At 39.4% G+C, this 14,456-nt stretch overlaps 1 protein-coding gene across 2 annotated transcripts in view; it reads right to left on the bottom strand.

The window, feature by feature from the left end:
* Rttn (rotatin) overlaps window positions 1-14,456 on the bottom strand; it is a 163,221-nt gene that overhangs the window by 99,884 nt on the left and 48,881 nt on the right. For both annotated transcript variants that reach the window (XM_055598738.1, XM_055598739.1), the window contains exons 15-19: window positions 13,676-13,801; window positions 13,110-13,226; window positions 11,038-11,177; window positions 6,811-6,982; window positions 1,984-2,083 (exon numbers count right to left, since the gene is read on the bottom strand). In XM_055598738.1, the coding sequence (XP_055454713.1) occupies window positions 1,984-2,083; window positions 6,811-6,982; window positions 11,038-11,177; window positions 13,110-13,226; window positions 13,676-13,801 (655 nt within the window). The remainder of the gene's footprint in view (window positions 1-1,983; window positions 2,084-6,810; window positions 6,983-11,037; window positions 11,178-13,109; window positions 13,227-13,675; window positions 13,802-14,456) is intronic.

The raw sequence follows: 14,456 nt of genomic DNA, 5'->3' as shown, positions 1-14,456 counted from the left end.
CATTCATTCATTCATTCATTCATTCATTCATTCATTCATTCATTCATTCATTCATCTAGAGCAGGTCTACAAGCAGACCAGGCTGGCCTTGAACTAATCTAGGAGCTAAGGATGACCTTGAACTCCTGATCCTCCTGCCTCCACTTCCCAAGAACTGGAAGGGCATCATGGGTACCATCACAGACAGCTTCTTCTTCCCATTATTTCTAGAAGGGTCTCACTACAATTTCCAGGCATGTTGCAGACACGATTTAAAATCGTTCTGCCTGTCTTATGAGCCCTGTGATTACAGGTATCCTGCCCAGCTGCCACATTTTTAGAGCCTGTTTTCTTTTGTCTGCATTACTGCTATTGAAACCACAGATAGGGCACTGTGAACAGGGTTACATTAAACATAGAGCAGTGTCCTAGTTAGCGTTATTATTGCTGTGATAAAACACCAAGAACAAAATCAAGTTGGGGGGAGTGTTTATTTCACTTACATTTCCACATTGCAATCCATCACTGAAGTCAAGACAAGAATTCAAACAAGGTAAGAACCTAGAGGCAGGAACTGACACAGAAGCTATAAAGTTTCTGGCACAAAAACATTGAGGAAATATGGGACACTATGAAAAGACCTAAACAAAGAATAACAGGAATAGAAAAAGGAGAAGATTCCCAGATCAAAGGCCGAAATCATAGACAAAATTATTAGACGAAATCGTAGACAAAATTTTCCCTAACCTAAAGAAAGAGATATCTGTGAACATGCAAGAAGCCTACAGAATACCAAATAGATAAAACCAACAAAGAAAATCCTTCTGAAACAAAATAATCAAAATGCTAAATGTACAGAACAAAGAAAGATTATTAAAAGCCTCAAGGAGAAAAAGGTAAGTAACATATAAAGGCAGACCTATCTATCAGAATTACGCCCGACTTCTCACTAGACTCTAAAAGCCAGAAAGGCTTGAGCAAATGTACTGCAGTCTCTACAAGACCACAGATGGCCAGACTACTATACTCAGCAAAACTTTCAATTACCATAAATGAAGAAAGCAAGATATTCCAAAACAAAATTCAAACAATATCTATCCATAAATCCAACCATACAGAAGACACTAGAACCTAACCCATGGAGGTCAACTACACATAAGAAAACACAGGAAATAATTTCACACCAGCAAAACCAAAAGAAGGGACACACACACCAAAAAAAACCACCATCAACATCAAAATAAACAGGAATTAATAATCACTGGTCATTAGTATCTCTCAGCATCAATGGACTTATTTCCCCAATAAAAAGACACAGACTATCTGAATAGCTGCAAAAACAAGATCCATCATTCCACAGCATATAACCAACACACCTCAATATCAAAGACAGACACTACCTCAGATATAAAGCTGGAAAAAGATTGTTCAAGCAAAGGGACCCACGAAGCAAGCTGGAGTACTTTTTGCTGGTTTATTTTTAAACCACACACATTTTTTAAACAATAAGCCACACGTGTTAAGTGTTTTAAGTACTTAAGTGTTCTTAACCACTGAGCCATTGCTCTAGCCCCATGTATTTTTTGTCTTACCCAAAAGTAATGTTTGACTCACTTCTCTGAGAAACATATACAAATCAAAATTATCACATGCCAATAATTTCTTAAGATATAAAACTTTATACTCATAATGTTATTAATATTTTAGAATGTATCTGATCATGCCCCAAGTGGCATTCAAATACTGACAATGTACTTGACAAACAAACTTTTTGCGAAGAACACAGTAATAAATATTACACATAAGCTCTGTCACACATTCTTGAATCTTGGTCTTGTTTAACAACCCTAAACATATAAAGAGGTATTTCTGACATTTAAAATAGGTCAGAAGCCAAACCTGGCCTACAAACAATACTACTACACAGCAATCACTGTCAAAACCAAAACACAAAACTAAAAAAACAACAAAATAAAAAAATACAAATAAACTAAAAATGATTACCTTGCATTATCACAGCTAGTTGCTCTGCAGCTGACTTTCTCAAAGCGAGATCAACATCATCTGAGGTGAAGATTTCATACACCTTTTTAACAGTCTCCACCTGAAAACAAAAACGTATACACTTTCACCTGTTTCCAATTCTCCAATAAAATCTTATAGCTCATGCCATGTAAACAAAAGCTTACAGTCAACTTACAAAAATAAACACGTATATGTAAATTTGCAACAATGATGAGTACAGTGGGGAACTTAGGATCAGAAAGAAACAGTCATGATGTTCAAATAGCTCCCTTTTTAATGAACATCATTGTCGGGAGCCGCTCCCGCCATTACAAGATGGCGCCGGCTTCCTGCTTCCTGGTTCTTCTTGCCAGCATTTTCGCGCTTCTTGCCTGCGCCGCCCTGCAGTTTACGCATGCGCAGCTTTATGCTAATGAGGGTTTAGGCTGCACTCCAATTGCCAGCCATATGCTTATGAAGACTTGAACAGAGCACCAATTACAGACGGACAGGTCGCGCTGCTGGCTATTTAAGCAGAGCACAACCCGGGGTTTGGGTCCTTCTCCATCTGCTGTTAAGAGCCTCACAATAAAGTTGCTGCTGGACAAATCCGTTGTTGCTGCGTCGTCCTTATCGGCGAGGGCTGCGCGCGACACATCATTGCTAACAGACATAGTAACCCATCAATCCATTAGCACCTTGAGAATATCCCAGAAGGCCTGCAGGTTTCCTAGGATCTCTGTGCTATACCCAGAGGATCCTGAAAGAAGCCAGTCAGCGCTAGGACTCACAAGACTTCCTGTCGCTCCTGTACACTACCAGCTGCAAACCCCACAGCTCCCTTCTTTCACCATCTCTGGCACTGGAGACAAGCGCAGCAGTTTTAACAGCCAGAGACTGGTTTCGCTTACCTCACAGCCAGAGTCTGGGATAGCAAAAACAGTAATATGAAAAGAACTAAAGCAACATTACTTTTTCATCACAACCTCTGCTAACTTCTATCCACTGATGGCTAATCTCAGCTGTCAATTTGACACATGTGGGAAAAGAAGTGCCTCCATCAGATTAATCTATAGGAGAGCCTATGGAGCATTTTCTTAATTGCTAATTGATACTTGAGGGCCCAGACCATTGTGAGTGATACATCCATAAGAAGGTAGGCCTGGGCTGCTAAGAAAGTCATCTGAACTTGGACCTGGAAGCAATGTTTTTTTGTTTTGTTTTGTTGCCTATCAGATATTTTTTTTATTTTTTTAAATTTTTTATTAATTACACTTTGTAGCTGTAGCTCCCTCCCTCCTCCCCTCCCAATCCTTCCTTTCCTCCCCCTTCTCCACACATGCCCCTCCCCAAGTCCACTAATAGGGGAGGTCTTCTTTTTCTTCCTTCTGATACTAGTCTATTAGGTCTCATCAGGAGTGACTGCATAGTCTTCCTCTGTGGCCTGGTAAGGCTGCTCCCCGCTCAGGGGGAGGTGATCAAAGAGCAGGCCAATCAGTTCATGTCAGAGACAGTCCCTGTTCCCAGTACTATGGAACCTACTTGGACACTGAACTGCCATGGGCTACATCTGTGCAGGGGTTCTAGGTTATCTCCATTCATGGTCCTTGGTTGGAGTATGAGTCTTCAGGAAAGACCCCTATGCTCAGATTTTTTGGTTCTGTTGCTCTCCTTGTGGAGCTCCTGTCCTCTCCATATCTTACTGTTTCCCACTTCTTTCATAAGATTCCTGCACTCTGCCCAAAGGTTGGCCATAAGTCTCAGCATCTGCTTTGATAGCCTGCAGAGCCTTTCAGAGGCCCTCTGTGGCAGGCTCCTAACTTGTTCTCTGTTTTCTCCTTCTGATGTCCATCCTCTTTGCCTTTCTGGATGGGGATTGAGCATTTTAGCCAAAGTCCTCCCTCTTGATTAGTTTCTTTAGGTGTACAGATTTTTGTAGGTTTATCTTATATTATATCATGGTTTCCACTTTAAATGCCTGACTTGGCTTCCCTTGAGATGGATTAACTTGTAAAATGAAGTAAGCCCTTTCCTCTTTAAATTGGTTTTGGACAATGATTTTTCCAGAGCAACAAAAAGCAAACCAGAATACATACCTACTGTAGTCTCACAAGACAGTCCTAGGACTTCCTCTCCTCTCTTTCTCCAAACTCTACATAAGGCTAACAAGAACTAATAGAAGTTTGGTACTCACCGATTCCCTGAGCTGGATCTTGTAAGCACCCTATGAGAGCCTCGAACCCTCTGACGAAGACCACCATAACGCACAAAACATTAGGCTCAGAACTAACAGTACATTTGCCCATAACAAACAAAACAAAACAAAACAAAAAAGCTCTAGAATCTAGTTTAAATGTAGTTACCCACATTTAAAACCCACTAAACCCCAACATTTTAAAAAACTAGACCATAAGCTACACAGCAAGATCCAGTGAAAAAAGAAAAAGAGAAAAGCATGGTACTAACTACACAGCAAGATCCAGTGAAAAAAGAAAAAGAGAAAAGCATGGTACTAACTACACAGCAAGATCCAGTGAAAAAAGAAAAAGAGAAAAGCATGGTACCAACTACTTTGTGTGACGCTAGACAGCTACTACCCGTGCTGGTGGCCTAATCCAAGCATAAATGAAGACTGACCCAGGAACGAAAGGAGGAAGAGGACAGAAGGCAGAATTCTCAGCTCAGTGGTGTAGGTGATGTTACACATGCCCTGCTTAAATAGGTGCCGTCTCAGTCTGCTTTACTTATCACTGTAATAAACAAAACAAACACTCGGGGAGACTTCCGGGTCACAATCTCTCACAGACGAGAAGTCAGGGCAGAAACTGAAGCAGAGACCACAGAGAAACACTTACTCACAGCTCACTCTTCACAGCTCTCTCCGCTTGTATTTTTATACAACTCAGAGCAACCTGCTCTGGGGCAGCACCACCAGCAGTGGGATGAGCCACATCAAGTATGGATCGAGGAAATGCCCACAGATTTGTCTACATGCCAATCTTATGGAAGCATTTTCTTAATTAAGCTTCCCTCTTCCAAGGCAATCCTAGCTTGTTTCAAGTTGATAAAAAAAAAAAAAAAAAAAAAAAAAAAACTAAGCATCACAGGTGCAAACCTTCTGGCATCATCTAAAGAAGCCAAAGATTCAGTAAAGAGTTTGAAAAAAAAATCTTAGAGTCATTTATATATATATATATATACACCTTAAAATACAAAGGCTGAAATGTTTTTTACAAGAAACTCTCTCTTTTCCTAGTTAGCAATTCCCAATATTTTTATGTCAGTGGTATTTGTTTCGTCATCATAAGAGCAGGTGAGACGCGAAGGAGCCAAGGGCACTTGCTGCCAAGTCTGATGACCTCTGCTCCATCTCCAGCAACACAGACGATAGAAGGAAAACCTGACTTCCAGGTGTGCCATGATGCACCCTGTGCATGCACATGCGCGCGCACACACACACACACACACACACATACACACACACACACACACTCACATCTAATTAAAAATATACTTTAAGAAATTAACTGAGAAAATAAAAACGGCTGAGAATAACTTAGGGGTTAGGAGCATATGCTACTCTTCCAATGGATATGAGTTCAATCCCAGGCATCCACATCAAGTGGCTCACAACCATCTGTAAATCCAGCTCCAGAGGAGCCAATGCCCTCTTCTGGCTTCAACTGGGCATTGTATTCACAAGCACATATACAAAAATATACACAGCTTCTTTTGTCAATTAGAAAAATAAATAAAGATTCATCACAAAATTTCTTCTTACTGTATTCAATTGCTGTGCATCTCAGACACTCCATGAGTAACTTGCATTTCCAGCACATGCCCTCAGTTAAAGAACGTATAATCCCTGGAAGGCACTCAGGTGATATTTGCCCAATAAATAACCACATCCAGAAGCCCAATCAATACAAAATATAAGAAATTAGCCCCAAAGTACCCATCCCCTTCCTATGCATATACAGCCTTAAAAAAAAAAAAAAAGTAGAAGAATTTTAACTCAGAACATGGCTGCTCTGGCAAGAGATCATCAAACACAAAGAGCTTCTTCTTCTAGGTCTTTGTGATCCAGCTGGAATACAAACATACCTTTCACCCAGGAGAAAGAGGCAAGTAGATCTGAGTACAAGGCCAGCCTGGTATAGAGCAAGTTTCAGGTAAAGAAAAGCTTAGGTCCAGGTGTGGTGGTACGTGCCTTTAATCCTAAACAATGAAGGTAAAGATAGTTTGTAGAAGGAAGCACCTTCTAACACTCACTCTGTGAGTGGCAGAAAAGGTAACAAATCAGAGAATATTTGACAGAACAGGTTACGCCCAACTCTCACAACAGGAGAAACGGAAGCTACTTAATGGGTAATGCAGAGAGGGGAGAGGCAGTTTTTACCAGAAGAGTTTTATTGAGAGAGGTAGAATGAGAACAAGCCAGAGAATGAGAACAAGCCAGATTAGATTGCTGAGTTAGTTTAAAGCCAAGCAGAGCAATTCAGAGGCCGAGAGAAAAGCCAGATTGAATGAATAAATTAGCTATGAGAGGACTTTGAGCCAGCCAGTCAGGGTTCAGAAAGAACAAGAATAGTGAGCTTAGTCAGTGTAAGTCTCAGAGGCTAAAAATATTCTAGGCCTAGGGTAGATTGTACGGAAGCTGGAAGCTTCCAGAATTAGGCCTAGGTTAGCAGAGAGAGGCAGAAATCCTCCAAGGCAACAACTGAGAACAGCCAAACAAAAGTTCCTTTCACGAAAAACATCACATCAAATACATGTTGTATAAATGTGTCAGATTTCCACACAGTATAACCTGAAAGTTATAGTTACCTTAATAACTAGTTCTCTTCTGTCATCCAATTTAAGATCGATAGGTTTCTTCACAATAAACAGATTAGTAACTCTGGAGAGAACTCCAGCATCTATGAATGGGCGCTTCTTATCAGCCCCTTCTTCACTGGTAAGATGAAAAGCTAAAAGTTTTAATGCTAGTGAGCGAACCCTAAAAACACAAGGTATTTAAATCAATATTTTGTCCTGGGTAAATATCTTTAACATGCTTAGAATTATATATAATTATCATAATAAAGTATAGTTACCCATGAATGGCAGTATAGTTACTGCCATTCCTATTATTTCCTGCTTCTACAGAAATATTTCATATAGAGCTATTTTCAGAGACAATTTTGTTTTATAACATTAGAAACTCAGAATAATTAATAAGAACAATTGGGTAGACACACAGACTAAAACACACAGTCAACTTCATTGTGTTAATCTCCATGTCAGATCTGTAGCCCCAGCTGTTCAGGGAGGTAACAGAAGGATCACTTAAACACAGGAGTTTAAGAGTAGCCTGGGCAACATAGTGATGAAGCCAGTCTAAAAATGAACTGCAAAATGTGACGGTTTGAAGGAGAATGGTTCCCATAAGCTCATATATTTGAATGCACGGTCTGCATCTGGTGGAAATGTTTGGGAAAGACTGAGAGACCTACTGGATGTCTGCCTAGTAAGTAAACACATCCAGAAGCCAGATCAATACAGAAGACAAGAAACTAGCCCCAAATTAACCATCTCCCTTGAATCCCCAGTGAGACGGTAATTTGGGCGTAGAACCAGCCCAAAAGAGAAGTATGTTGCAGTCAGCAAAACTGGAAGGGCAGAGCCATCTACACCCTGTGACATAGGGTACAGATTGGAGTCTGCCAGGCTAGGTTTCAGTCTTGATTTGGTTCAGTATCTCCTCACTACGTCCCCTTTCCTCTCTTTTTTGAATGGTAATATATATTCTGTGACATCGTATTTGGAAGTATATAATTTGCTTTTGCTTTTACAGGAAGGTTATACTTAAGAGACTACCTTGAGTCTCAAACAAGACTTTAGAGTTTTAAACAGTGTTGAAACTGAACCACTATGAGGATTTTTGAGGCTGAACTGAATGCATTTTGCATTTTGACATAGCTACAAAACATAAGGAGGTCAGAGAGTGAATGTGTTGATTTAAGTGACACTGGCCCCCACAGGCTCATGAACTTGGTGTAACCATTTGGGAATGATTAGGTGTGGCCTTGTTAGAGAAGATGTGTCACTGGGAGAGACACATCCCCTTCCCTGTCACCCCACCTAGCCTCAGAGTTGTGGACCAGATGTAAGCTCTCATCTAGGTGTTTAGGATCATGCCTGCCTGTCTGCTGCCAGGTTCCCTACCAAAAGGCTCATAGTCTCTAACCCTCTGGAATCATGAGCCCAAATTAAAGCTTTCTTTTATAAGATGCCTTAGTCATAGTGTCTTGTCCTAAAAGTAACTAAGACAGAAGAGAAAGAAAGTCAGGAAAGAAAGCACAGGTAGACATTTACCTAATGCTGCTGTTTGCTCCTTTCTTCTAAGGCAATGATATCTATGCAAATGCCAGAATTTTGGGAGAGTTTCAAAGACCCACAACAAAGCAGAAATGAGAAAGATAAAAAATATATTTTTGTGTCTTCCTTTCTAGCATATAAACTTTGCGTATTTTTAGGTTTAGTATTTGCTGCCAGAATCCAATTATTCTACTTTATTATTATTATTTATCTACTTTTCTAAACTATACTTATATACTCTGTAAGGATATCAAGAATAGTCCGTAGCCAGGGTTCCCAACTTCAATTGAGTTTATAGATGGGACAGTATAAAATTAATCCAATGAAGAAAATGGCCAAGTTAAACTATGCTAAGTTCTTTACTCTTACACAAAGGGTGTTCAGACCTTGTTCGTGGATCCTGTTCAAAGTGACTTTTCTTACTGGAGACGTTGGGGCCCTGTGACATTTGTTAATCGTCACTGTCACCTTGCCTAGATTTAGAATCACCACAGAAATATCTCCGGCATGCCTATGAAGGTGTCTAAAGAGGTTCTGCTGAGGTGGACAGACCCACCCAGACCATGAATAGCAGCATCCTATGAGCTATGATTCTGAACTGAATAAAAAGAACATGAGCGAAGCACCAGCATTCATCTCTCCCTGCTTGCTGACTACATACAGAATGCGGTCGGCTGCTTCATGATCCTGCGTCCATGACTCTCCCACTATAACAGACTGTAACCTTAAGCTATGAGCCAAAACAAGCCCTATCTTAAGTTGCTTTTGTTAGGTATTTTATCAGAGAATGAACAAAAAATAACTAATACAATCTACCTACAAGAACAGCAAATATACTTTTATGTTGCTCACCAAATGTAGGTGCTGGCTAAGAGAAAAAGAATACAGTACTAAAACAGTAAACAATAGCGCTTCCCAGGGACCACGGCAGTCTTCATAGCAGCCAGTCCCCAATGAGCTGACATTATCTGCCCTGCTCCTTCCTGCACCATGTGTAACATCACACAGCACACAAATCAGCAGGGTCTCTTCCTTAACTTATCCCCACATACTTCTTTCTCATCAAGAAAACTAAGATTATCTATTCCCAAAACAATGGCTTGGGTGGACAAATGGCTCAGAGGTTGAGAGCACACGCTGCTATTCCACAGGACACAGCGTGATTCCAGCATCCAAGCCTGCCAGCTCACAACTGCCTTAAACTCCACCTCTAAAAAGATCAGTGCCTCTGGCCTCCATGGGCACCCACACACACATATATATATTCCCATCATTTAAAATAAAATATGTTTATTTTATTTTATTTTATTTTATTTTATTGCTCAGGCTAGAGAAACAACTCAGCAGATAAGAGCACCTACGGTTCTTGCAGAAGAATGGGGTTCAATTTCCAGAACCCACATAGTAGCTCACAACCATCTAACTCCAGTACCAAGGGATCTGATAGCCTCTGCTGCCCTCTAGAAACACCAGGCATGTAATGTGGTACATAGAAATATGTGCAGACAAAATACACAGACATATAAAAATCAAAAAGCAATCAAATAAAAATTTTAAAATAACTTAAATTTAAAAGACTGATCCTCCTATACTCTTGACTACTCTTCATCACTACTTGACTTTAAACCCCTGTCCTCATTGAGGGGAACCACAGAAGGGAGCAGAGACTCATGATGCACTAACTACAAGCAAAGCCTTGTTCCCTCCTGTTGTTTTCGTTAAGATGATGCCCACACCGATGATGGTCAAGGAAAGGACTCCTTTTAGATTCCCAAGTCACAGTACAAACTACCTGAGATTAAAGCCCATCAGGAAAGCAGCCAAGGACTTTGCATGCTAATTTTGACACACTGACTAGTTCTTCTGGGTAATAACATGGAGCCTCCTTCCTTTGTTTCTTTAGTTCTACTGGTTAAAACTCACAGAATTACTATACTTTCCTAGACACCACAATTAATCTTTTTTCTTTAGAATAAAAGTCATTATTTTAATTTTATCAAATATTTTGAGATGAATATTCCAAGTAGGAAAAGGATTTAATGGTTGGCTAGAGTACAATTGCAATATTAAACATAAGTGTACACAGATAACATGGAAAATACATTTTTATTTATTTTTTTTATAAATTTTTATTCTTTTATATTAATTAGTTTATTTATTTTGTATCCCAGCTGTAGCTCCCTCCCTCATTCCCTCCCAATCTCACCTTCCCTCCCTTATCTCCTCCCTGCCCCTCTCTAAGTCCACTGATGGGGGAGGTCCTCCTCCCCTTCCATCTGACCCTAGCTTATCAGGTTTCATCAGGACTGTCTGCAATGTCCTCCTTTGTGGCCTACCAAAGCTGCTCCTCCCTCAGCTTGGGGGAAGGTTAAAGAGCCAGCCACTGAGTTCATGTCAGAAACAGAGCCTGTTCCCCTTACTAGGGTACCCACTTGAATGCAAAGCTGCCATGGGCTACGTCTGAGCAGGGGTTCTAGGTTATATCCATTCACGGTCCTTGGTTGGAGAATCAGTCTCAAAAAAGACCCCTTTACCCATTTGGTCCTTGTGGCACTCCTGTCTTCTCCAGGTCTTACTAACTCCCCCTTCTTTCATATGCTTCCCTGCACTCTGTCCAAGGTTTGGTTATGAGTCTCAGCATCTGCTTTGATACACCATTAATCTTTTTTATTCAACAAGTTACATTGTACTCACGAAGATTTTTTCACTAGCAAAAGTCGCAGCATAGACTTCAGCCGGGTAGTGCAGGGGAGAATGCCTTCTCCTGCCTCAGAACTCACTTTGCTTAGAAGGAGAATGCAGTTGCCTAAAGGATCTTCTGTATCAGCATAGCCCTAAGAATTGTTTAAGAGAAACTATCATTCAGTTTTATTCATATTAAGCTTTCAACTTGAAAATAATAGTAGTAATTAAATACGCATGGCATGCCATTCATTAATTCCTTTCAAGTCAGCTGAATAACAGAGTTTCGTTTGAAAATACATGAGATGAAGAGCTGAAATAAAACTAAAAGTAAAATAAAATGTAAAATAACATTTTAAGGAAAATATGCTGCTATTTCTGTTTTCCAAGATCCTAGCAGTAGCCTCCACATTTGACAGCCTAGCAGTAGCCTCCACATTTGACAGATCTTTAGCCCACTCCAAACAGAACAAGGCAGGAGTGCTATAGGAGCTCTGTGTAGAAAACTGGACCAGTGAGCTTCAAGGACTAAAACCAATGTGTCCATTGGAAACAGACAGGCATTGTTCATAGGAAACTGTAGTCTGTTTCCAGTGAATTACAGCCATTTTTTCTACATAATTTTTTTATAGCAAGTAACACAAGGCAGATAATATAAAAGTTAATATAAAAGATAATATAAAAGAAAAAAGAAAGTTTCTGAAGCTCATTCTTAGATGTCTTACTAAGTTTGAACTGTCAACTTGACAGTCTTAGCGCCATCTGAGAAGAAAGCCTGAACCAAAGAATTACGTAGACCAGGTTTGCCCGTGGGTGTCTGTGGAGACTGTCTTGACTATTAACTGATGCAGGAGGAGGCAGCCTATTGTGGGCAGCAGCAGTCCTAGGCAGCTGGGCATGAGCTACCCAGAGAGTGAGCCACAGAAGGGTATTCCTACGTGGTTTCTGCTTGAGTTCCTGCCCTGACTCGCCTTGATGATGGCTGCGACCTGAAGTGTACACCAAACAAACCTTTCCCTCTCTTAAGCTGTATTTGGTTATGATGCTTGTTATAGAAGCAGAATAAAACGGAAAGGAAAATGTGGAAAAGGAAGAGAAATAAAAGTCACTTTTCTTCATGGCACTAAACAAAAGCTTTCCCACATTCTGATCCTTTCTAACAAGTGGGTCAGCTCCAAATTATTCTTTTCTCACACAAACCACCTGAACTCCAAGAACCCCAATGAGATTTTTAGAGCAGAGTATTTTACCACACATCAGCACACTTACAATAGGATCCCATTTAATAAACACAAATATATATACATACATATATATATATGGATGTGATATTTTGACAGTGGAAACTATACTTTACAGTAATCTGACAGTTGTTTGGTTTCTCAAGGTAAAGATACTTATGTACTTAAAACCAAACAAACAAATCTGGGACTGGAGAGATGGTTTGGCTGTAGAGACTACCTCTGACTGGAGCACCCACGCCAGGCAGCTCATAGCTGACTGGATCTGACACCTCCTTCTGGTCTCCATGGGCACCCACATATGCATATGCTCATACAAACATATACACTAAAAAAAATTTAAAATAAATAAAGGTTGTGGGTCCTAGCTCTGCTTTTCCATACAAGGGAGGTAGTAACCTAAACTTCCCTCATTCCTTCAATGCCCAAAAGGACTGCTTGAGAAAGCTCTGTGCCTAGAAGCTCATTAATCAAAGTATTACTCTAATTAAATGCATGCACAAATAGAACCCATGAGGCAAGCTAAGTATGCAACGTCTGCTTTAGAAGGACTGCTGGCTCTGCCTCAAAGCCTTTATTGGAAGTTGAGCTCTATTTGGTACAGTCAATACTTTTTGACCTCCCACCCTGAAATGTAAAGTAGACATGGGCAAATTAGCTATCCTTGTTTAACCTATTGCCAAAATCAAGACAGCCACCCACTTCCTGCTCACCTCTCCCCAGTGCCTTCATAGCTCCACTTCATTTCTCTTACAATGTGACAGTTCTGCTATTTGCATTCTTTCAAATCACTGACAACCAGCCAAAGATAAATGATATCATAAAAAACAAACTGCAGAGTACCTGTAGCACTGGAATGACAGGACAGAGGGATTCGATAAATCTGTTCCAGGTCACAGCTGTCATCATCAATCGTCCCTGAAGCAGATACAGCAGAATGGCCTTGGCAGCAGCATTCACCTGCTCAACAGACACAGCATGCTATCAGACTCCCACTAAATTCTCCCACAGACCAATGCGTCATCAAATCTGAAAAAAATACAAACTGACTCTCTTTCCTCAAATACTCCTCTCTCCATGTATCATCCATATTCTGGTAGTAATGACTTTTCTCTCTTACTGTTTCTGTTCTTTTACCTTATCCATAAATGTGAAACTATTCTGTAGCTCCCTACAGCTAAGAGGAAACCGTAAGTAAATGTTTATCTCAGTCTATAAGATCAAGTGTATTCTGTATTTTCATTCACCCAGTTACTTTAACATTTCTCTTTATGTAAATAATAGCAGAACTGAACTCATACATCAAATTCACATTTCCTTGTAGCTTCTCATCAAGCTGTTCAATTTTATTAGAGCATTTCTTTGACTTGGTAGAGTAATCTTTTGCCCATATTTTTAACATATTATACCTCAGGTTTGGGTTCCTGAATACCAAATGCAGAGATTTCATATAGAACTTTTGGATGAAGCAGAAAATGAATTCCACTACAAAGTGAAGATACAGGTTGAGAGACATTATGGACACCTAAACATTCCTGTAAAATAATAGAAATATTTTGAAATTAGTGAATGATTTTTCTAAGACTCTTCTTTCTTCTGCTTATAATTTATTTACAATGAACTCTATATAGACTATCTAATGTTCAATGAGCAAAGTCTTCACTAAACAATCATTACCTCTAAATGTCAACAGATAAAAAAAGACATGACAAAATTCTAAAACCTTAACCTAATGTATTTGATTTGTGTCTTGATTTACTGAGACTTGGAAAGGAAAACAAAATTCAAAAAAAAAAAAAAAAAAGAAAGAAAGAACAAGTATTGGGAAAGAAATACTTGATGAAGCATACAAAAGGAGGAAACATTAAATCCTTTCTCAATTATAAAAGAAAATGTTTTCCTAGAAGCTATTTAATGTGAGAGAAAACAAAAGTGATCAAAAGTATTAATAGAATGTAAATACAATAAGTGGAATAACATATAATAATTAGTCACAAACCTAAACTCAATTTCTTTCATAATGCAAATTACTCTGTCTTTACAACTACTAACAATTCGCAGGTCAAAATATATAAATGGGATTTCATATACTTACATGCATATACATTATTATTTTTATTTTGAACTATTAACTCAATGCCACAAAAAAAAAAAAAAAAACACCTCTAAATTTTTAAAAACTAATGCTTC

This window comes from Psammomys obesus, unplaced genomic scaffold (genome assembly GCF_907164565.1).
Source record: "Psammomys obesus unplaced genomic scaffold, mPsaObe1.curated_primary_1811, whole genome shotgun sequence".
Classification (NCBI taxonomy): domain Eukaryota; kingdom Metazoa; phylum Chordata; class Mammalia; order Rodentia; family Muridae; genus Psammomys; species Psammomys obesus.
This window is presented reverse-complemented; position numbering and strand designations above follow the sequence as displayed.